General features: G+C 49.5%; 1 protein-coding gene across 1 annotated transcript; it reads right to left on the bottom strand.

The window, feature by feature from the left end:
- Positions 1–339: 339 nt before the first annotated feature.
- LOC140522518 (inner centromere protein-like) lies at positions 340–17692 on the bottom strand. Its single transcript, XM_072637933.1, has 15 exons — positions 17542–17692; positions 15495–15614; positions 15171–15282; positions 13878–14080; positions 13605–13656; positions 12339–12459; positions 12119–12253; positions 8484–8617; positions 8285–8381; positions 8073–8189; positions 7237–7382; positions 4026–4089; positions 3702–3836; positions 1963–2113; positions 340–817 (listed from the first exon to the last, which is right to left on the bottom strand). The coding sequence occupies exons 1-15, from the start codon at positions 17690–17692 to the stop codon at positions 618–620; spliced, it is 1938 nt and encodes a 645-aa protein (XP_072494034.1). The 3' UTR covers positions 340–617.
- Between the last annotated feature and the right edge of the window lie 5514 nt (positions 17693–23206).

The raw sequence follows: 23206 nt of genomic DNA, 5'->3' as shown, positions 1-23206 counted from the left end.
GAGGAGGTCAAATATCAGCACTGGAGGAACCAGAGAACCCAGGATGTAGAAGGTTCCAGCCAGGAAGGAGACAATGACTGGGACAGGAGGGCCAGGAAAAGGCAGAGCTGGACAGATCCTTGGAAGCCAGGCTGTCAGGGCACAAAGGCATCTCAGAACCTTCTCTTGCTCCTTGACTGCTGCTGAGGGTCAGCTGTTTCACCCCAGTGCCAAGCCCAGGTCCCTGCTGAACTCGGCCACCTGAAACCGACCATTGCCACTCCTCCCAGCCCAGGTCATGCTGCAGAGTTTCTTGATCAAGTACCAAGACCTTCCTAAAAGGAACAATGCCACATCATATGCCAGAAAATTTTTATTTATTAACCTAACCTTATCATCTAACCTTTTCTTAACCTAACCTTGTAACACTGGAGTCTGACATCAGCTTCGAACTAGCTACCTAGCAAGCTAGCACTTATGTACAGGTGAGGGACTGCTGGCTTGACCATGTGGGCGCTGTGAGCACCATTGTCCCTCGAGCTCACCCACAGCTTTTGGGAGTCTCAGTGAGGTCCGGCTGTGACTGCACAGGATGGCCAAGAGGGGCCTCCCTGCTCCCATCTCAAGGCGTCTGCAGGTCATACGACAGTTCCCTCAAACTCCGGGACTCTGGCAAGTGGTGGGGAATCCCAGAGGGCAGAGCTGGTGCGAGTGTGATAACGTGGTTTACTCTTTTGGAATATGTCCTCGAGGTCCGGACTGAGGATGGTGCCAAAGATCTGGTCAATGTCAGGAGGGACGTAGTACTGATAGATGGTGGCCTGCCTGAGCTGGAACCCTGGGGCAGGAGAGTCAGGGGTCACATCAGAGCAGGGGTCTCACAAACAGATGCCACCCAAGTCCTAATGACTCTCCTCATCAAGGTTGTTCCATATATTCCCTTCTCCTCACCCCTTGTAACGCCAGCCCTTGCATCTGAGAACCTGCCTCCCCTGACCTCAGGCCCCAGGCTCTCAGGAAATTCCCTTTCTCTCCAGACACCTGAATCCCATCCCTTCCTCTCTTCTTCCTGAAGGAACCTCCTAAGAGCCCACCTTGCAGCATGTCTCCTCCTGGCCTTCCCTCCCTCCACTGAACTCCTTTCACATGTCAGATGTTCAGCACCCCCTTCACATACAACTGTCCCCAATAACCTCTTCAGTGCCAAAGGGAGCAATCTTATCTCTGCAGCTGATGGATCCCGGGCCACCTGCCCCTCGCCTGCTTCTCCTCTTTCCTAATTGACTTCTCATCAGCCCTCTGGATCAAGGATCCTTCTTGGGCCCCATTCTGCTTTCTCTCTCTACTGTTTCCTCTGGTGAAGTGGATCACTCCCAGAGCTATGCATCCATATAGCCTTCTGCTCTCTCCTGAGTGTCAGCCCCAAATCATCCACTGCCAGCTGGCTCTTTCAAAAAGGATGTCTCACAGGCACCTCCAGTTCTCTATATCTGACATGCAGAATTCTCTCCCCTAACGGACACCTCCACCTTTTCGTGGAGAGCACTGCCCACCTGGCTCACAATCTCAGCATTACCCCAGACTCCTCACTCTTTTTCCTCGCACATGGCCCATCGAGGGCCAACCAAACCTTACACTATCTGAACTGAATCTGACCCAGTTATAGATGCTGCCTCGCCCACCACAGCAGTTCACCCAGCCCCGGGTGACTTCACCTGCACACTGCCCTCCCTGTGGATCTCCCCCACCCATCCTCTACACGGCTACAAGGGAATTTTTCCAAAGCCCAGCAGGACGGACCACATCCCTCCCCTGCTTAGCGTCCAGATCAAATGGAAGTTTCCACTGACATTGAAAGGCCAAGCTTTACAACTTGCTATCAGCCTACATTTCTAGCCTTTTAAACATTGCTCCCCTTAGTACACCTCACTCCAATCTCATGAGGGGTGTCATTTGTCATTCAGGGAGACGGTCTTCACTTACCAGTGGCCCAAGCAGGAATGGGCCTGCCGGGCTGGAACTCATCATCTGTGGAGTCATCACTACACAGATCCATTCCATCACTGTCTGGGATGATCTTGAGGCTCCCCTTCGGGCCCTGGGTGGTCATTTCAGAAGAGTTGCCAACCGGAGTCTGAAGATGAAAGGAGACCTCTTTATCTCTTCCTGGCCCCTTGGGCTGCCAGAGCTGAAAGAAGCTGAGAGATGATTCAGTGCAAACCCACCCCCACCCCATCTGACTGATGAAGAGACTGCGGTCCTGAGTGGCCACAGGCCAGGAAGAACACTCTCATTATGTCTCCACCTCTATGTGGATCCGTTTCTTGATGTGTCCAATGTGGATAAGTCACACTCAGCTTCCAGCTGGGAGTCTCAGAGGAAAGGATGTGAACACAGAAAGAAATCCCTGTTTCTGTGGAGGAAATCTTGTGTCTGGCAGGGTCCAAAGACTTCTTTTCTGGGAAGGTGTGCACTGACCCCACAGGGTTTGTGGGGCATCTTCAACTCCTTATAGACCAAGGACCTGATCACTGAGAGCAATGGGGAAGGCCGATGGAGATGGCCTCATCTCGATGTGTGTAGCTAAACCCTAGATAACACTCCTGAGGGCCAGGCCCTCTTGGACTTGACCCTCTGCTGACCGAAAAAAGCCAAACATCAGGAAACTGCTGGCAGACAGAGCTGAGGCAAGCCTGCAGAGTTTGGTTAAGCTTTGGGCTGACAGGCGGCCAAGGGGTCCCCACACTGGGCTCCCCTTGGAGAGTTCTCCCAAGGCTTTCTTTCCCTTCTCCTCTGTAGAGGTCACAGAATGTGGAGGAGGTTCAGAGTTTGAACTAAGTGGGACCTTGTGGGGTCATTGAGGTCATCTCACTGCCCCACGTGGCAAAAGAGAACTCTGGGTGCTAGAAAGTGAAGAGTTCACACAGGAAATGGTGCATGCTGCAGGCTGAACCCCAACGTGGTGTCCTGTTTGGTCCTTAGCCCCCACTGCTCTCAGATACAGCCTTGGGCTACGCTGTACAATGCTGGCGGTGCCAGCCCACTGAGCCCTAGTTCAGCGTTGAGAAGATGGAATTAAATAGGCATTCGTGTCAATGTCAAAATGTGGTTTCAGACAATCCAAATTTGCAAGGGCGAAGTGTGGAGAGTCATAAGGTCATGTGAAAAGACCCCAGGACGTTCAGGGGACAGGAAGTTCAGGGTAGGTCAGCAGTGACACAGCATCCCAGAAAGACAGGGAGAGGCAGGTGGGCAGGGCTTCCAAAAACAAGGAGGTGGCCCTGGTGCCTCTAGCCTCTGCTCCCTCTGAGGCCCAGGCTACACCCCATCGTACAATAATGAAAACCAGACAGTCTGCAGAAAAGGGCAATCCAATGCCAAAGGACGTGGGACTGCTGAGCCAGGACAAGAGGAGACTTAATTTGTCTCCTCACGTCCACGTGTGGTGGGCACCTGGCTGAGACAACAGAGGATAGAACCAGGGCCAAAGTGGGGAGGTCCCCTGGGCACATCCTGACATTCAGAACTCTCCCAAAATGCAATGGGCTGGCTGATCAATTGATGGGCTCCCTGGTCTTGAGAGATCTTGAAGCGGAGGCCAAGGGACCTCTTATCCTGAGCACTGGAAGAAGACCGAGCGTGGACCTGGCTAGTGGCCTAACAGCCCCCTAGGAGCCTGCCTTTCTACGTTTCTGGGCAGTGAGATGCAGAAGGGGCCTCACCTGCACGTGCGTGGTCACATCCAACCATCTGTCAGGGGCTCCAGCAGCGGCTGCCACCACCTTGGCCTCCTTGGCCTTCTTCTCCTGCTCCTTCTGCAGCTTCTTTGGCTCCTGCTCTTGGCGCTGATCTTGCTCCTGGGGCCACAACAGCATTGCGTCAGCCCAGACAACTGCCCAAGGTGCTGCCCCTCATCCCTGCCCTGTTCCAGGAAAACCCAAAGAGCCCAGGGGCAGCAGCCTCTGAAGGCACCATTGGAGGAGGAGGTAAGGGCTGGGGCTGTAGCTAAGACCAAGGCCCACCCCAGGTCCTGCCCAGTGCCTCACCCTCTTCTGCTCCTCTTCCAGTTCCTTCAGTAATCTCTCCTTGTGGAGCTGCAGAGCTCGCTCCCTGAAAACCAAGAGTCCTTCCTCAGCAGTCACCAGCAGGAAGGGGGCCAGAGGGTTGGTCCTGACTCAAATCCCTCCCTGCGGCCCCTCCTGCCACTTTGTCCAGGTCTTAACTACTCTTCACCTACTCATGACAATGGGACAGGGGAAAGAGTATCAGGAGGAAAGTCAGGAAAGCCTAAGGTCCCAGATGGCAGGGCCTGCTTTGTTTCTGTCTTTGTACCCCCAGAGAACTGAGACACAGTGTCTTGTACATAGTAGGCACTCAAGAAATGCTCAAGCAATTGAACTCTCTTTTCTGTTCCACTTTAATCCAAGAACATTCCCAAACACTGATGCAGGAGCTGGGAATCAGTACTGCCTCCCACTAAAACAGACACCCACCATAGGCCTCTGAGTCAAGTGCTTGGAAAACAAATGGAATGATGAATATAGGAGACGCAAAACTATACATGTAAATATCAGGATGTGATTTCATATCTGGACCAGTAATGTCATCACAGCAGGGAACCTGATGCAGAAACTGCTGCATCCGTGGAGACAGAGCCATACGTTTCAAATGAAATGTCCACCTGTCATGGTCCAAAACGTTAAAAGGATTTGTAGCTGCCATCAGATCCCAGAATGCTACAGGGCCTCCTTAGTGAGTCAAGGGATCGGTCAAGAGATTCGCTCAAAAACTGAGTATAATTATGCTGCAGAGGAACAAAAGGGGTCTTGAGCAGAATAGAGCACTTTCCAACACCCTGATGAAAAGCTCAGAGCTGAGGAAAAACTTTGAAATTCCAACACGGGAGTCAAGAGAAAGCGGGAAAGGCAAGAAACAAGTGGTTGTCTACTGAGGTGTGTGACGGGCCTGGGGATGCCTCTGCCAGCAGCGCCACTGTTACAGGGAAGGCCAAGACTAGCGCCCAGTCACAAAAGTTGGAACGAGAAGAGATGGCACACAGTTGGGGCAATTCTCACTTAAGTAGACTAGTAACTCAGAAAAAGTGCAAAGGACACAGAAGATTCAGTGCCAGACCATCATTGTCCTACAGAAGTCTCATTGTAAAGGTCAACACTTGATGCCCGCAGGAAGTGGAAAGGCAGCAGACAAAAATACAGAGTGATCCGTAAAATTCCACGAAGGACCAGGACAGAGGTGAAATACGAGCAGGGCTGCCTCAGACCACCCCGGAAAACAAGCTGATATTGCATGGGGCTGGAGTGTCCAAGTAAGTGCACTGTCCTGAAAGCGTCAAAGGCTGCAACTAGGACAGCAAAGAGATGAAAACATAGAAAAGGTCTGCCGATTTCTCTGGTAAGCTGGGTTGCTTGTCATTCTTTAAATTCCCAGGCCCTGGTATGCTACCTGAGGATATAGAAGGTCTCTCAGCCACACTGAGAAGCCACAGCTACCTGGGCAGAGCTGGAACCCGACCAGCGTGGAGGAAGCATCTCTACCAAAGAAGGAACACACCAACTGGGGAGGGGCTGATCAAACTGGCCTATGGGTGTAACAGAATACTAGTATGCAGCAAGAAATGAAGCTCTGGTACCGAGAAAAGTCCAAGGAGAAGAGCAGGCATGAGGACAGAAGAGTGTGAGCCAAGAATCATATGGAAGGGGAGATGGACTGAACAGCCGCCCCAGCCCCTCTTGTTCCTGCACCTCAGCCCATTTGCGGTAGGGAGGTGGAGGGCACAGTGCTGCCCACCTGCGGTCAGGGCAGCCCACCTCCCGTGTCACAGGACGGAAACTGGGGGAGAGCAGACAACGCCTGTCAAAGACATTAATAATAGCTATTTTTAAAATACAGAATTAAAAACAAACCGTTGCTCGTGCTCAAATCTGCTTCCAACAAATTCAACTTGTGTCTCAAATCGTCAAAGTCTCAGTTTCCTCATCTGCAAAATGGGGATGATCCCTGCAAATACACACCTCTCAAAATTGTTGTGATATTGGACAGAAGTGAAGAGGATTGTCCCACACAGCGGGACAGTCACCCCAAGGAAGGAAAAAGACCTTGACTTAGCATCTGCTCTGGGTTGAGTGCGAGGGATAAAGAGCTTGCTCATGTTCTAAGAACTAAAGAGACATGGCCCATCCAAAGGAAGGAGAACAGCTAGTCCCAGAAGGGCAAAGGACAAAGAAGAAAAGCAGGATGTGTCTGGGGAATCATGCTCCATGATCCCAAGCTCTCCAATGTGAAAATCCATCCTCTCCATGGCCAACATGATCTCAGGCTCCCAAGGTGGTCAGGAAGTACGAGGAGAGTTCAGCACGACCCTGTGAGTCTCCCGACAGGGCCCATGTAGCACCCACACGTTTTAGGAAAAGAAACTGAGTCTTGGAGAGGGCAAGGGACATTCTCAATGCCCCGTTGAAAGCAAATAATGGAGCCAGCATGTGGCCTGGAGTAACCCCACGCACCTCCCTGCCCAAGAGGACTTCTCACAGATGTCGGGTATCTGCAGGGAGCTCACTCACATTCACATCCTCTCTCTCTCTCTCTGTCTCTCTCTGTCTCTCTCTGTCTCTCTGTCTCTCTGTCTCTCTCTCTCTCTCTCTCTCTCTCTCTCTCTCTCTCTCTCTCTCTCTCTCTCTCTCTCACACACACACACACACACACACACGAATACAATCTCTCACACTCAGCCGCACATAGTCGCACACACACAATCTCTCACAGACTCACACAATTTCACACACATTTCAATCACACACAGTCTCCTCTTTCACACGCACACACAATCTCACACCCAGAAACAGCCACACACACAAGAACACACAGTTACACAAATATGAAGACACAACCAAACACATTCACACAGGCACACAGTGACATGCACACACACAAAATCTCAGACGACCAGTCATAAACACGCAAACATTCATGCACAGACAGGCACAGATTCATGCACACATACAGTCACACATAGAGTCGCACAGAAGCACACACAGTCAAACACATGTACACACACATGCACCCATATAATCACACACAGGAACTCACACTCATGCACACAGTCACACACACGCACACACGGCCACACTTCTGCACCCACACGCACACACAGAAACATCCACAGACGCGCACACACACACAGACATGAACAGAGAGGCAGGGGAGGCACAGCTGCTCAGGGGGCAGACAGGCCCTCACCACTCAGCCTGCAGCCTCTCCTCCTCCCTCTTCCTCTGCATCTCCCTCTCCAGCGCCAGCTGCCTCTCCCGCTGCCTCTGCTGCACCGCGTTTCTTAGGGCTTCTGCCACCTTCCTCTGCCGCTTCTGCTCCCGCTCCTCCTCCTGCTGCAGGTGGAAAGGAGAGGGATCCCGTCAGGGAGGTGGGGAGGGACGGGCCACATGGGCTTCCGAGCACAGACAACTCACTGAGCAGGAGGAGGACTGGTGCGGGCACGAATCAGGCTACTCTAGCTCGCCCTCAGTATCCCCGCTGCTCTCAACAGTCTTTAAGACCCCCTCAGCTCTAAAATCAATGGTTGTACAAGAACCATCCATGCTGGCTCCAGATTGGGCCCATGCTTCTGACTGACTGCAGAATGAATATTCTGCACCTGGCACAGTCCTCCTCCTCGCCCCAATAACACACCAGGCAGTGAGGGGCATCAGGTATCCCAGAATGGACGGTGAACAACTGTCCCCAGTCTTTCTCTCTTAGGTTCCTCTCTGTTGTGGGGCTGGGCCCTGACAACAAGAATGATGAAGATCACATATCAGTTGTGTTTGGCTTGGCTTATCTCCTCAGGTCCTTACCAACACTTCTACTAGGCAAATATAACTTTGCAGAAGAGGAAACTGAGGCAGGCAACAGTTAAAGGAGCTAACCAAGGTGGCACAGCTGGATCTGAACTAAGGTCCTCTTGCCTCGAGGCTCAGCACACAGGGGCACACAGTTGGCTGCCCACAAGTAAGTGGGGCCGAAGGACCAGAGGCTGGCCAGCTCCACTCCTTCCTCCATGGGGGCCCATCTGCACTCACCTGCTGGAGTCTCTTCTGCCTCCAGGCTTCTTCCTCCTGCTTCAGCATCATCTCAGCCTCCTCCAGCTTCCTGGCAGTTTTCTTGCTGGCCTTCTTAGCCAGCGGCTTCTGCTTTGCCTGAGAGACCCCGAGCCAGGAGGTCAGGGGTCAAGACCCTGCCCTGTCCCACCCAGCATCTTGCCAGGGGCCCAGGCTCTGGGGCTGCCTCTGACCTCCAACTTCTGCTCAGTGCGTTTCTTCTTCTCTACCTCCAGCTGTTCTGCCTGCTTGCGGGCCTTCAGGGCCTTCCACAGGTGCTCTTCCCGTTTCCTGGGGGAACAAGGAGCAATGGACCCATTCTTGGGCTTGGCGAGCCCCCTCAGTCCTCCCCACCATACCGCCCGCCCATGTCTCCAGAAGGTGCTCACTCACATCTTCATCTCCTCCAAGCGCTGGTGTTGGTCCTCCTCCACCTTCTGCTTTCTTAGGAGCTCAGCCTCCTCCTTCTTTTTCAGGTTTTCCAGCTGCTGCAGTTCCTTCTCCTGAGGACAGGAAGGGCATCGCAGCTGTGAGGCAGATGGGGAGACCGCCAGGGGCCAGAAGAGGTCAGAATGCCCAGACTCTCTTCTCCCCACCCCCTTTCCCTGGAAGGCCCACCTTCCCCCCATTCGATATGCAGAGAGCATGAGAAGGGCTGTGTCACAGACAGGACCTGAACCAGGCTCTGAAGGCAGCTGGCTCTTCTCTCCACATGCTCGAACAACTGTTCTTGACATCAATGAGTCAAAGGAAGGGAAGCTGAGGGCATAGGGGGTGGCTGGTGTCCTGCCAGTGTGTCCTCCCAGGGCTTGGTCAGCCACTAACTGGCCAGGTGGCTGTACACCACTGCTTCCCCTCTCTGAGATCCAAAATTCATCATCTGTCAAATGGGCTCATTGTCCTTGCCTTCCATGGAGGCAGTATAGAAACCAAGGCTCGGAGGCTGTCCTGGCTCCTCTTGATAGTCAACATCAGGGCCTCACTGATCGAAAGAGGCAAGGGGCTGATCCAAGACCTCACGTACAAGACACTGTGAGCTGGGCTTCACACCCATCAAAAACTGTGAGGTGCAGCCAAATGATCGACACTATTGGACCCCAGGATACCTGAGCCCACCAGCTCGAGGAGAGTGCAGCCCCCACAAGAACACCTCGCACACCCCTTGGCCACCTGTCCGGAAAGAAGCCTTGGACCCAGTGTGCTGGGAGAGAACCTCGAGGGCCTTCTTGGCCTGCCAGATCTAGATACCCCTCCAGGGGAAAGACTGAGTCAGGCTTCAGAAATCCATCACATGGGGACTGAAGAAAAAGGAGAACGGAGGAGGACAGTGACTAGCTCTACTCTGCCCAGCCTCAGAATGCACACCCAGAAGGGGTCAAAATCTGCAGGAAACCAACGGGACAGCAGAATGGAGCCTTCTAACTCGACCCAATGTACAGGGATTTGAGGTCCACTGCACTCAAGCATCATGCTGGCAGCCATAGACACAGGCCATGCCTTGTGAACTAGTGAGCTCCCTGCTGCTCTGAGGTGTTCCAGTAAAGGCTAGACAGATGACCCCATCAGGATGCTGTGGACGGTACACCTCCCTCTCACAGAACGAGGGTTGACATAACTTCCGAAGCTCACCACACAGACGCTACCCAAGGGATCAATCCCCACTGAGTTCCAGCTCCCTCCTCGCACTGCCCTTTCTGCCGTCAACCAGAGGCAAAATCTCCCGATTCGTGCAGCTGGCTCAGCGTGGACTAAGAAGTGGGAGAGTGGGAAGCATGACAATGGAGAGAATAGTGGGAGACAGCATTTTCAGGATGACTGATACAACTGCGTTTGCTTGGTTCAAAAATTCAGGTGTCAGCCAATGTTCATCAAATCGAATAGACAAAAGTCCTTCAAATGGATGAAACCAAAGTCCTTTCTGAAAAGATTCGGCCCAGAAATGCTTTAAGCAGCAGCTCCTGAAGAACGTTTAACTGACAAACTTGGGGGCTTTGGGGAGCAGCCAAGTCTCGTGAGAATTCCCAGCTTGGTACCTCCCTCCACCACTCTCTATCGACATTTCTTCACCAGCTAAAGCAAGGGCCCAGAGCACTGCAGATCCCGTGACCTGCCTGGGAGTCCACAATCTCTTGAAGGTAACAACACTCTGATCCCTCCCTAAACAGAGACTTTGGGATGAACTGCCTTCCCTGGAATGCCATGACTCCCAAGTTCAGTAGGTCATTGTGGGACAAAGCTCTCCTCAGAGGAGAGCCAGGACACCACAACTCTGGCCAGAAATGCTACCCCGTTCCCCAAGGCTTCAAGGTAAGGAACTCCTCATTCCCAGAAGGAGGAAAATATGGTCTCCTTGAGTACTAATCACCTGCTGGGCTCTTTCTGGTCTCTAGAACATAAATGGAAAAGGCTGCTCCCCTTGGAGGAAGCATGCGAATATTCCAAGACAGAATCAGCTGCTTGGCCTGGACCTTGGGCATGGCCCTGAACTCTTAAGAAGTAGCCAAGAAGGCCAGGAAGAATCTCAACCCAGGAACCCAGATTTAGGTAAGTGGGAGAACTCTCCCAAATAACCCCCAGACCCCTTACAGAAAACTCCTGCCCTTAGGATGTGGGGATCCTGGGGGCAGTACCCCTAGCTGGGCACAGTGAAGTAGGCGAGACTGTGCAGTCCTCAGCACAAAGTTACAGACGCAGCTGCCCTGCTCCTCCAGGCTCCTTTCCTGATTCCCACAGGCTGATGATGGTGATGGGCCTTTCTCTGTCCAAGACTCAGGTTCCCTCTCCTTCATCACTCAAGGTCTGTCTCATGGCTCTACCCCCACTTCAATTCCAAAAGGCAAGTCATTTCCACAACTTTAAAATCAACTGACCAGAAAGTTTGTGGAATGCCCCTGGGAGCAGGAACCAGCCCCAACAGTGGTGTGCTCCTTAGACCAAACTCAAAGGACAGGTACAAGCTCCTTAAGAAGGATCTCTCAGAGACTCTGGGAATTAGGAATGAGACTTTGAAAACATAGTTTTTCTCACTAACAGGAGCTGAAAAGGTCAATACTAGCATTCTAAAGAGGGGAGCATCATCGCCTACCATCGAGCCAGGGTATGGGGGAAAATCAGGGGCAAGGTAGACCAGGGGGCCATTTGTTTCTTTGCTGGCAAGAGCCCAGGACTGAGGCCTCAGGATCCAGGAGGGTCAGGCGCTGGGTCGTGGCTGCCCACAGTGCAAAGGGAATGCCCGTGTTGGGCCATCTGTGCTGGGCCAGCAACCCGGGACAAGCCCTGCAAGGACTTGCTGGGCGACCCTGAACCAGCGACTCGACCTCCTGGGGCTCCCTTCCCCAGGGAGTTACTCTGCTGACACACTCACAAAGTTCACGTGTAAAACAAGGCATTCTAGCACTTCAGGAAGTAGTGGTCCAGAAGGGAGGGTGGGGATGGGTGGCTATACTACTATTATGATAGGTGGGTGGATTACTCAGGACAAAAGTGCCCTGTGAAAGAAGAAAAGGAGGAAAACCTGGCATTAAGTCTTCTCGCTGCCTCACACACCCCTGCCAGGCACACAGCCAGAGGCCTTGGGCAGCCCTGCCCTTGAAGCCAGTCCTCCAGGCTGCTCCAGGGCAGGGGGGCTGCCTGCATCCCCAACCTCTGACCCAGCCATTTCCTCTAAAACCTCGGGCAAGCTAAGCAGAGTAATCTGAGTTTCCCTTGATGCTCATGCACACTATGGGGCTGACACACCACTGAAGAAAACTCATCTCCTAAGACGATTCTGTATACAACCCACATGGAACGTTCAATTGAGCCTCAGCTCTTAGTCAGGACCTAGAGTGCCAGGGTTAAACCTGCATCCTCTCTACACTCAAACCAAACCTCTGGCTCACGTACAGGCACTGCTTGGACTATTTGGACCCCAGTTCTCTGAGAAGGTCACCAACGCAAAACTGCACTCCCAGCTGTCCCGTGGAAGTCCCAGGCACAGGCCAAGCAGAGAAGTTCCTCTGGTGGCTACCCCTGGCCCCGGTGCTGACCTCGGCATCCAGATGGTGGACAGTGTTGCGCTTGATGAACGACTTCATGACACTGGGGCGGCTGGCGGAGGTCAGCGTCACGAGCATCTGCTTCTTTCTCACTGTCTGTAGGAACATTCGTACGGGCTGCACCACCTGCCCAGGGAGATAAGGAGGAAGGCGTGGGCATGGCGCCAGCCTAGCAGCAGCCAGGATGGGGAGTGTGCCTCACCTGCCTTACCTTGCGGCCGGGGCAGACAGGTAAGGCTGTCTTGGTGCAAGGAGGAGTGAGAGCCTCATCGTCCATGTGGTGCCATTTCTCAGCCGCCTTACTGACAGCTTGCTTGTAGCTCCACCTCCGCCTGTGGGGGCAGAATCAGCACCCATGGGTGCCCTGGGACAGATGACAGCAGCCCCCTGCCACAGCCCAAGCAGCCAGGCCCTGACAGGTGGAGTCTCAGCCTTCCTCCTCCCTCCACATCCTAGACCTGGCACACTTTAATAATCACAGGCCTAGGCACTCACTCCTGGAGGGCTCTATCTTGGCCTGGGGAGGGACAAAGGTCAAGTCCCCACCTGCCCTCAGAGAACGCACAATCTTACAGGAACACCAGATGCCAACAGCCAGGATGAGAATCACACACACACACTGCTACGGAATCATATGTGTCTGATTAAATCAAACACAACTTTTCTAAGCACCTCCTCCATCAAAAAGCCTTGTTCTAGGTTCTGAGGCTCCAGCAGTAAAGATTGAACAAGTTCTGCTCTCAGAGGCTCACATCCTACTGGGAATGTCCACAGGGAGGTGTGTGTGTATGTGTGTGTGTGTAGGTCACCTATACATGGTAGACGAGATTATATGGGAAGGGAGGGAGAGAGGACACCTCCCTCTCCACTGGAGGCCAAAATTCTTCCTGGAGCCACCCACCAAGGCCACAAGGAGCGTTTACTCAGGATCCACCACCACTTTGTCACCAACTGAGCATCAAGAAAGCTTGAGAGGCCTTCCAATTCACCCATTTGACAGAGAAGGAAACTGAGGCCCAGAAACGTCATCTGCCCAAAGTCACACCAATAAGTTTGAGGTCTTATCATCCAGAGAACTTAGGGAATGGCCTCCTCCTTTCCTTTCACCTGCCCCACTAACCAGACTCTTCTTAAAGGCTGATTCTGAGAAGGAAGTTATTTTGGACGCCTTAGCTGGGTGTCAGCATGAGTTGTGCAAGGACCATATTAAGGATGTCTGGAATGCCTTGGGGACCCCAAGCTCATCTGGATGGCGGCTTTTCCCCAAAAGCCTAGCTTGCCTTGGAGGTTCTGAAAGAGGCTGAGTCAAAGTGTCCAGAGGGCAGACCTCCCCGCAGTGCCGGGATGTTTTGCTCACTGAGGCACACAGTGGCACTTTAGCAGCACTGAATTCGTGGATCCCTTGGCCAGCTCTGGGACCATCCTGTGTGGTCTCTCCCTGCCACTTGTGCTCACAGATACCTGCGGCTCCTCCTACCTGATGCTCTGAGGAAGCTTCCTGGGCGCCTCACCTTGGTCCATCGTGCTCTCTACGGAGAGAAGAAGACAATGGAGACCCACCCTTCCTCTGAACCTTTCACCCCCGATATCTTGTTAGATCCTTGTTGCAGATTTAGGGCACAGAGGGAACCAAGCCACAGTAGTAGAACTGGCCCAAAGAGAGGACCTGTGCTAGCCTTGCTCACCACCAGGCACTTCTCGGCACTCTGCTGATCGCTGACGCCAATCTCCACGACGGGTACGAGCTTACCTGAACATGGCAGGTTCCCTGACGTTCTGGGGAACTCCGTAGGGGAGGCAGGCAGCGAGGGGACCGCTGCTGATTGGCTTTGGGTCCCACAAGAGACGGAGCCGTTCTCAGCCACCCCCGGGACCAGCTTCTCCAAGCTCTCTTTGACCGCAAGTAGCTGCTGGCGGTGCTGACTGCTCTTGGGCCTCCTGGGGCCAGACCCCCTGCAGGAAGCAGAAAATAGGGTCTTGACACCACGGCCCTAGGCATCGCCAATCTGGGAGGCTCTGCCTCTCAGTCTACAAACCTATGCCTGGCAAACAAAGAAAATCCCGAATATGTTCCCTGCCCTTAAGGAACTCACAGTGAATAGAGCACTGGCCTGGAATCAGGAAGGCCTGAGTTCAAATTCAGCCTCAGACACTGACTAGCTAGGGGACCATGGGCAAGTCATTTTGCCTGCGTACCTCAGTTTCTTCGTCTGTGAAAATGAGAGTCTTGGACTCCAGGACCTCCAAGGTCCCTTCTGGTTTCCAATCTGGGTCCTAGACTCTCTGCAGGGCCTGCACGTCGGCACCAAACTCTCCCCTGCCCTGCCCTTGCTGCTTGCCTGGGTCTCCTCTCCCCTCAACATCTCCTACTTCCCTCCATGTTTCCCACAGCACCAAGCACAGTGTTCAGAGTACTACCATCATCACTGGACCACCATTTGAATGGATGGGACCTTGGAAGCCTTCTGGCCCAGCTCCCACTATTTACAGAGGCCTAGGGAGCTAGCACAGACTAGGAGGGCTGGAGATAGATGCTGACACCAAACTCAGGCCTGTCTCCATTGTTCTGCCTTGCCCACTTAGCCTTGGGGAAGCCAGATACTGATGGAGCATAGGAAGGGCAAGTCCAGAAGACTGGTCACATCCCTTTAGAACATAAGATCCAGTCCACAGAGAAGAGAACGTCTCATTCTCTGGGCTCCATACAATGCCTGGCATAGAGGGAGGCAAGAAGGGAGAGAAGGATGGAAGGAGAAAGAAAGGAAAAGAAGAAAAGAAAGAGGAGGGGAAGGAAGGAAGGAAAACAGGCCAAAATGGCAGAGCTTGGAGCAGGAGTGTAATGGGACACATGCTTGTCCTTGTTTGTTTGTGCTTTCTCAGTTCCTGTGACTCTGCCTTGCAACAGGGGCCAGATTCCCCATACGGTTCCTAAATTATTTTAAATAATGGTTTCTGTCCCCAATCCCTCAGGTCACTCAATTTTGCCCAATACCCCTTGCCCTGGGCTGCTGCACCCATGCGGGTCCCTTGGCCCCAGGTTAACCTGGAAAAAGTGCTCAAACCCTCTTCCTCCTGCATCTGCTGCAGCCACACCGTCTCATTTCTGTGGGCCTCCAGGACTCTCCCAGAGCCTATGGTGGTCCCCATGGTGCCATCTGCAATTTCAGAGCAGAAGGGAAGGTCAAAATGAGAATTCCCAGGTCACCTGCTGAGAAAAATCATCTGAAGCAGGCTCCAGGGTTGCTCAGGGGAAGGGGACCAGGTCCAGGCTCTAAGATCACTCCCATCCCTCCACCCTGAATGCACTAGCCATTGGGAGCATCTTCAGATGCCAAGAATGTCTTCACTGCAGCAGCAATCTGGATACCTTCGTATTTTCTGATGCTGATGCATCTCACTGGCTCCCTTTCCAGTCTCTGCACTCCATCTCTCTGGAGGTCGTAGGTGTTTCGACGACATTGGAAAGGCAGCAGTGATCTCAGAAAGGCTAAATGGTTGCAAGGAATCAAATCAACAGTTCAAAGTCAAGTGTACTCATTCTGGGTACTATGTTTCAGTCCATGCCCCACACTGGTTACCACTTCCTTGTGTTATCTACCATGTAAGAACCTAAATGCCCCATGAAGGCTGGCACCAGCTTGGCTTGCTTGTATCTGCCACGCTAAGCCCAGGGCCAGGCACAGAGAAAGCATTCCCTTCCTTCCTAATTGTCATCTGAATATTCTCAAGCTGTTAGAAGATCCAACAAGTGCCATTTGATCTTTGTGTCTTGGCAGCAAGCTGGGAGGTCAGCACCTAGCAGCACGCTGGGCAGGAAGAAAGTGATTAATAGGAGCCTTGGCGACTGGCTGGCGGGCCACAGGGACCAGTGAGTGTACATCTGTGGTCCCAGGGTGAGGCAAGGAAGAGAGAACTGACTTGGAGAGAGAGGCCCAGAAGTCAAACCTCTCTCAGACATGGGTCAGACATCACAGGCTGCTGCCCCTTAAACTGAGCCAGGATCGGGAGGCAGGGGCAAACAGGGAACGAAGGTGGAGTGCTGGCCCAGCAACTACCTGGCATTCTTCTCCCTCAGATGCTTTACACCCCAAATACAGTAAGGAATTGGTTGGGTACTTAGGCAACCCAGCCCAGGGAGGCCATAAGGCATCAGAAGGAGCTCGCATGCTCATTTCATACTGCTGTCCTGAGGACGCAGGAGCCCCAGGAACCCAACATCCTCCCTCTGATGGCTTACCATTCCGCAAAGCAACCTCGGGCCAGCACCCCACTGCTCACCAATGTCAACATGACCCCTCTTCATGTTGATCAGTTCCCTTCAATTCAACACCCTGGGAGCTAGAGGGGATGCAAATCCCCAGCAGATCCATTCCCCACAGGAAGAATCCATATCCCAAGGAGGAAACCAGAGGAAAGGGATAAAGTAGGATGAAGGCAGGCAAGGCAACCAAGACCTGTCCCTCATGACTCACATCAACACAAGCCCCAACTGCAGGTCTTCAGGTCTCCTCAGCAAAGTGAGCCCTGAATTCCAGAAAGGAACAGGGCAGCCAGACAGAAATTGGGGAGTACAGATAGGAAGAGCCAGGCCCATACACCCACTCCAAGCTCCACTGGGAACAAAATCCCTGCCTGGCAAAGAGGCTTTGGGATCTCAGGTCCATTGCTATGGATGGGAATAATCATTTTCAAAAGTGCTTTCACTTCTGCAAAGTGCCTTACCTATACTATTTCCCTTAATCCTCACCACCTTGGGAATCAGGTGCTATGACTGTTCCCATTTGACAGTTGCGGAAACTGAGGCACACAGAAGTTCAGTGATTAGCCCGGGCTCACACAGCCAGTAAGTGCCCAGGTCCAGAGTTCCAGCCACTAAGCCACCAGCTGAGGAAATATGCTACCAGGCTCCCCAGAGGAGAAAGCACCAACATGGGACCTAGAGTCTTCCCCTACGGAAGGCCACAAACACCGTGACGGGTGATGAGGAAAGAGGTCAAGCCTTTGCGGTGCTGGCTGCCCCAGTGCGTTCGAAGCTGAGGCAGCGTCAGGTATTCAAAGCCCTCAAGGTACAAAGATGAAAGAGCCAACCTGACCATTGCCTTCACCAGAACATAGCTCATGGTCCACCAGGGGAGCTCTGAGACAGACACACACAGCAGTGTAACCCACACGACAGTGCAAGGAGCCAGGCCAGTCAGGGAGATTTGGGGGACAGAGAGTCGTCTCAGACTTTGGGATGTCTTATCCAACTGAGAGGTCCCTGGGACAAAGGGGTTGTCCAAGTGCCTTCTATGGGAGGCTTTTGATCAGAAGAAAAGAAAAGCAGCCAAGAATCCACAGTCCCAGCCTTGCCTCCCCTACGAGATGAACCCCAAGTCAGACTGATGTTTCCCCTCACCCCCACTCCTGCTTACCTAGGGGTCTGCCGCCACACCAGCGAGTCACCCTTTGGACACCTGCGCCCCAGGTTTGGCCCATTTCTTCACGACCGGAGTCACCAAGCAAACTTCCACAGCAACTGTCCCTTGTGGAGTAACGCAGACTGTTGGGGTTGCAGAATTCCATGGCAGTTAGGGAGAGAAGGACCAGTGGGGGAGGGGATGGGTGGGGCACTGACGTCTAGAGGGATGTCAACTGAGGCATTCAATCCGGCTCCTTTGGCCATTTTACGACAAATGTGCCTCAGGGAAATCGTTTCCCCATCCCTGTGCCTCATTTTCCTCATCTGTAAAGCAAAGGGAAAGGATAACTCCTCCTGCAGGTGCTAGAGCCCCAACCTCCTCAGGCATTCAATTTATAAAATACCCCGAAAACAACTTTCTTGCCACCAAAGTTCTTGCTTCAATATGCCAAATGCTTCCAAATTGGAAACATAAGAATTGCCCGAAGGAATTACATTAAGGGATGCTGGTTACCTTATGTTTTCCTTCTGCACCCTAACAATGCTGGCAATGTTTCATCTGACTGACAGTTGAAACCTATACATTACTCTCTCCATTCAGAATAGGAGTTCCTTGAGATCAGGGACTACTTGGCACAGTACTTTGTACCTAGTAAGAGCTTAATAAATGTTATTCATTCATTCATTCATTCATTCTCCTTACAAGGACTCTTTTCTTTCCTTTGTACCTCAGTACTTAGAGTGCCTGATATACAGTCAGCACTTAATAAATACTTGTTGCCTTATTATCTTTGCCTTGCCATAATCTTGGAACAAAATATATCTTGAGTTGTTCCTAAAACTACTCTTGTGAGTTGTTTCCATTCTCCCTTGTATCCATGGTCCAATAGTCGTGTCTTTTTTCCTTATGATTCTTCAGTCTTTTCCTTCCTCTTCCCTCCTTAAGTCTTTTGCACTTTTTGTGACCTCACAACTTAGTACAGTGCCTGATAAACAGAAGGTGCTTAATAAATGATAATTTTTTGATTATCCCACGCTTACACATAGCTTCACATGCCACAAATCCTTCATGGCCCCCTGTACTCAATTTGGCATTTTTAAAAAGATGGTCTACGCTTCTATTAGACTTAGTAGCTCTAAAATACTTGTCGTGTGAGCATTTGAATGATAGTCAGCTATGCTATTGTCTTATGCATTTAATAAATTGATATTTCTATGAATGCTGGAGCCAGTTCTTTACTAGATTTTCTATCTTCCTCAAAGCACAAGACTGTGGCCTGCCCATACATGTAGTTGGACCAATCGTCATTGAAAGAAAATGGATCTTTTATGGATTTCCGTCTCATCCCCAAACCTAGGAATTTGTCTGGTGATTCAGTTGGACCCTTGGAGGAAGAAGTCCAGGAAATATAGATGTGAGTGCCAGAATATTCCCCTGGTTTTACCATTAGAAACCTGAGGCACAGACAGCTAAAGTGACTTCTACCCACCACACACTCCATCATGAAAACTCATTGTTTCGAGCCTCCAGGCCTTAGAGAACAATCAAGTGGCATGCTATAAACGTTATTCCAACAATTGTAGCCTTTCACCGACTTGGGCTTTTTTGATTCCATTACGTCCCACCCCCTCATCTCAGATACAGCACAGTGGGCCCTTGGTTGACAAGATGTGCATTTGGTTCCAGCAAGCTTCTAGGAGGCAACACCTTTTTTAGTAGTCTTCTATTTTTCCTAAAAAGAGACAGAAATATGTGACTGTGGTTCAGCCCTTTCTTTGAGAATTGAGTTAGCACAAATTCTTACATCCTTGTTACTCCAGTCATTCCACAAAAAACAGGGATCCCAGCAGCCAGAGATTAGGGATCCAATGTTGATTCAATATTCAGTGCTGGTATGAGCACGTTCAGGGAGAGGAGGAAGGAAGGAGAATTTGGCAAAATCCAAGAACAAATGACACATCTTTATTTTTCTTTTTATACTAATTTTATTTATTTTTTATTCACTACTATATAACTTAGATTTCTTTCTCCTACCTCTCCTCTACCTCCATCCTCCCTCCCTCAGATGGCAAACAATTTTATATAGGATGTATACATACAATCCTCTTAAACACATTTTCATTATAGTCGTGCTGTGTAGAAGAATTATAACGAATGGGAGAAACCATAGAACAAACCAAAACGTAATACACAGAAAAAAAATGATCTGCTATATTCTACTATTGAATTCCCCAGTTCTTTCTCTGATATGGAAGGCATTTTGCCTTAGAAGATCATCGGGGATTTTTTTTTAAGTCCTCGCATTGCTACGAAGTTGCAAGTGTACCAGAAAAATCTCTCTCCCACTGTGGTCTTTGGTGTGCATAAAGTTCTCCTGGTTCTGCTCCTTTCACTCAGCATCAGATCACATAAGTCTTTCAAGGTCTCTCTGAAGTCTTCCTGTTCATCATTTCTTATAGCACAATAATATTTCATTACACTGGTGTTCCAACTCTCCCACATCCTCTCCAACATTTATCGTCTCCTTGTTCTGTCATGTTTGCCAATCTGAGAGATGTGATGTGGTACCTCAGAGTTATTTTCGTTTGCTTCTCTCTAGTCGAAAGTGATTTAGAGCATTTTCTCCTTTTTTAAAAAATTCAATTAATTAATTAATTTTTTCATGTTCTATAATCACTACAAAAAAATTAGATTTTTAAATCCCCACCTATTCCTCACCACCCCCCTCCCTCCCCAAGACGTCATACAATTCTGTATAGGATCTACATATACTTTCTTATTAAATACGTTTTCACTATAATCATGCTGTGTAGACGAACTAAAATAAATGGAAGAAATCATATAACAAATCAAAATATGATGCACACACAGACACATATACAAACATGATCTGCTACATTCTGTAAATGGATTCCGTAGTTCTTTCTCTGAGGGTGGAATGCCTTTTGTCTGAGAAAACCATGGGGAATTATTTTTTTTTAAGGTCTTGCGTTATTATGAAGTTCCAAGTCTACCAGAAAAGCTCTCGCACACTGTGGATGTTGCTGTGCACAAAGTTCTCCTGGTTCTCCTCCTTTCTCCCATCATCAGATCATATAAGTCCTACAAGCCCTCTTTGAGGTTTTCTTGTTCATCATTTCTTATGGCACAATAGTACTGCATGACATCTATCTACCACAACTTATTCAGCCATTCCCAAATTGAGGAGCATCACCTTGATTTCCAGTTTTTGGCAACTTCAAGGAGTGTTGCTAGAAATATTTTGGTACATGTGGGACCCTTTCCCATTTTTATGATGTTTTGAGGATACAGTCCTAGCAGCGATATTGCTGGGTCAAAGGGTATGCACATTTTTGTAGCCCTTTGGGCATAGTTCCAAATTGCTGTCCAGAATGGTTGGATGAGCTCACAGCTCCACCACCAAAGTATTGGTGTTCCAACTCTCCTACATCCTCTCCAACATTTATTGCCTCCTTGTTCTGTCATTTTTGCCAATCTGATAGGTGTGATGTTGTACCTCAGAGTTGTTCTGGTTTGCATCTCTCTAATGAGAAGTGATTTAGAGCATTTTTTCATATGACTATAGATATCTTTAATTGCTTCCTCTGAAAACTATCTGTTCATATCCTTTGACCATTTATCAACTGGGAAATGACTTGTATATTTGTAAATTTGACTCACATCTCTATATATTCTCGAAATGAGACATTTATCCCGGACATTCTGTCAAAACTCTGTAAAAATTCTTTCCCAGTTTTCTACATCTCTCCGATTTTTGTTGCATTGGGTTTGATTGTGCAAAACCTTGTCACTTGAAGGTAATCAAAATTACCCATCTTGCACTTCATACTACTGCCTATCTCTTCTTTAGTCAGAGAAATACACTATTCCTTGCTCCATCAATTTGTCCATGGGATCAATGTTTACACCGAGATTGTGTACTCATTTGGATTTTCCTCTTCTATGTGATGTCAGGCATGGGTCCATGTCTACTTTCTGCCATACTGTTATCCAGTTGTCCCAGCAATTTTTGTCAAACAGTGGCTTCTTAGCCCAGAAGCTGGGTCCTTGGGTTTATCAAACAGTACATTGCTATATTCATTGTCTACTCTGTCTTGAGTACCTAGCTCTATCAAACATCTAAAGAACAGGTAATTCCAATATGACATAGACTATTTGTGAAAATAGAGGAAAGAGTCCTCCAATATCCTTTTAATAATACAAATATGGTTTTGATATCTAAATCAGGAAGAGGCAAATCAGAGAAAGAAAAATACAGACCAATTTCTCTCATGAATATAGATGCGAAAATTTTAAATAAGATTTTAGCAAAAAGAATACAGCAGGTTATCACAAGAATAATACATTATGATCAGGTAGGATTCATATCAGCAGTGCAAGGCTGGTTCAATATTAGAAAAACTATTAGCATAATCCATCATTTCCACAAGACAAATAACAGAAACCACAGGATTATCTCAATAGATGCAGAAAAAAGTTTTTGACAAAATACAACACCCATTCCTATTAAAAATATTGGAGAGCATAGGAATAAAGGGAACTTTCCATAAGACAATAAGTAGTACATACCTAAAATCTTCAATAAGCATTGGGTGCAATGGAGATAAGCTAGATGCATTTCCAATAAGATAAGGGGTGAATCAAGTTTGTCATTTATCACCACTATTTTTCAGTAAGACACTAGAAATATGATCTATCGCAATAACAGAAGAAAAAGAGAAGCAAAATAGGCAAAGGAGACACTATGTTATCACTCTTTGCAGGTGATATGATGATAAACGTAGAAAATCCCAGAGATTCGAGTAAAAAACTTCTTGACATAATAAACAAGTTTGGCAAAGTTGCAAGTTACAAAATAAACCCACACAAATTTTCTGCTTTTCTATAGAGTAGTAACAAACCCCAACAGCACGAGATAGAAAGAGAAATCCCCTTTCAAGATAGGGTAGACACTCCCAACTATCTGGCAGTTTACCTGCCAAGACAACCTCAAGGACTAAAGGACAGAAATCTTGAGAAGTCAGGATAATTTTTTCCAACTCTGGAATCATATTAGGCCGATTATCAGACTGGGAATGAAGGGGATCCAGGCTCAGTCCTGGTCCAGGGAAGGAAATACAGCTCACGATCTCATCTAAGGAAAGGAGCCATGCTCAGGCATCTTACCTCAGGAAAGGGAACTACTCTAAACATTGGCTGAGACAAAATGGCCAGGCTCAACTTTCTAACCCACAGAAAAAAATCTGGCTCAGATAATGAATCCAAGAAAATAACCTGCGTTTGGTTCTGTAGTCTAGCTAAGGAATAAAAGGACTGGTCTAAGAATCTAGGATGTCTACTCCCTTATTCCTTACATCTGGTACTGCGCTCAAAAATAGCAGCTAAATATAAACAAGTTATAACAGAATTAGCAAAAGAGAGTACAACAAAGTCATTGAAGAATGTCAATTGTTCCTCACTTAGTAGTTTTACACATTCATTTTTGTTTCTTATGGTCAGCATGAGATCTCTCAGAAAACTAATGAAGTCCAAGGGGAACTTTCTCACCATATCCATGGAAATGGCTGAAATACACAAAGAGAAAATATGACAGTTAGAGATACCGCTTTAGGCTGTTATATAATCTTTCCTTGTTAGTTTTAATCCATTCTCCATC

This window comes from Notamacropus eugenii, chromosome 2, assembly GCF_028372415.1.
Source record: "Notamacropus eugenii isolate mMacEug1 chromosome 2, mMacEug1.pri_v2, whole genome shotgun sequence".
In the NCBI taxonomy this organism is placed as follows: Eukaryota; Metazoa; Chordata; class Mammalia; order Diprotodontia; family Macropodidae; genus Notamacropus; species Notamacropus eugenii.
Note: the sequence above shows the minus strand (reverse complement) of the source record. Positions and strands in the feature narration are given on the sequence as shown.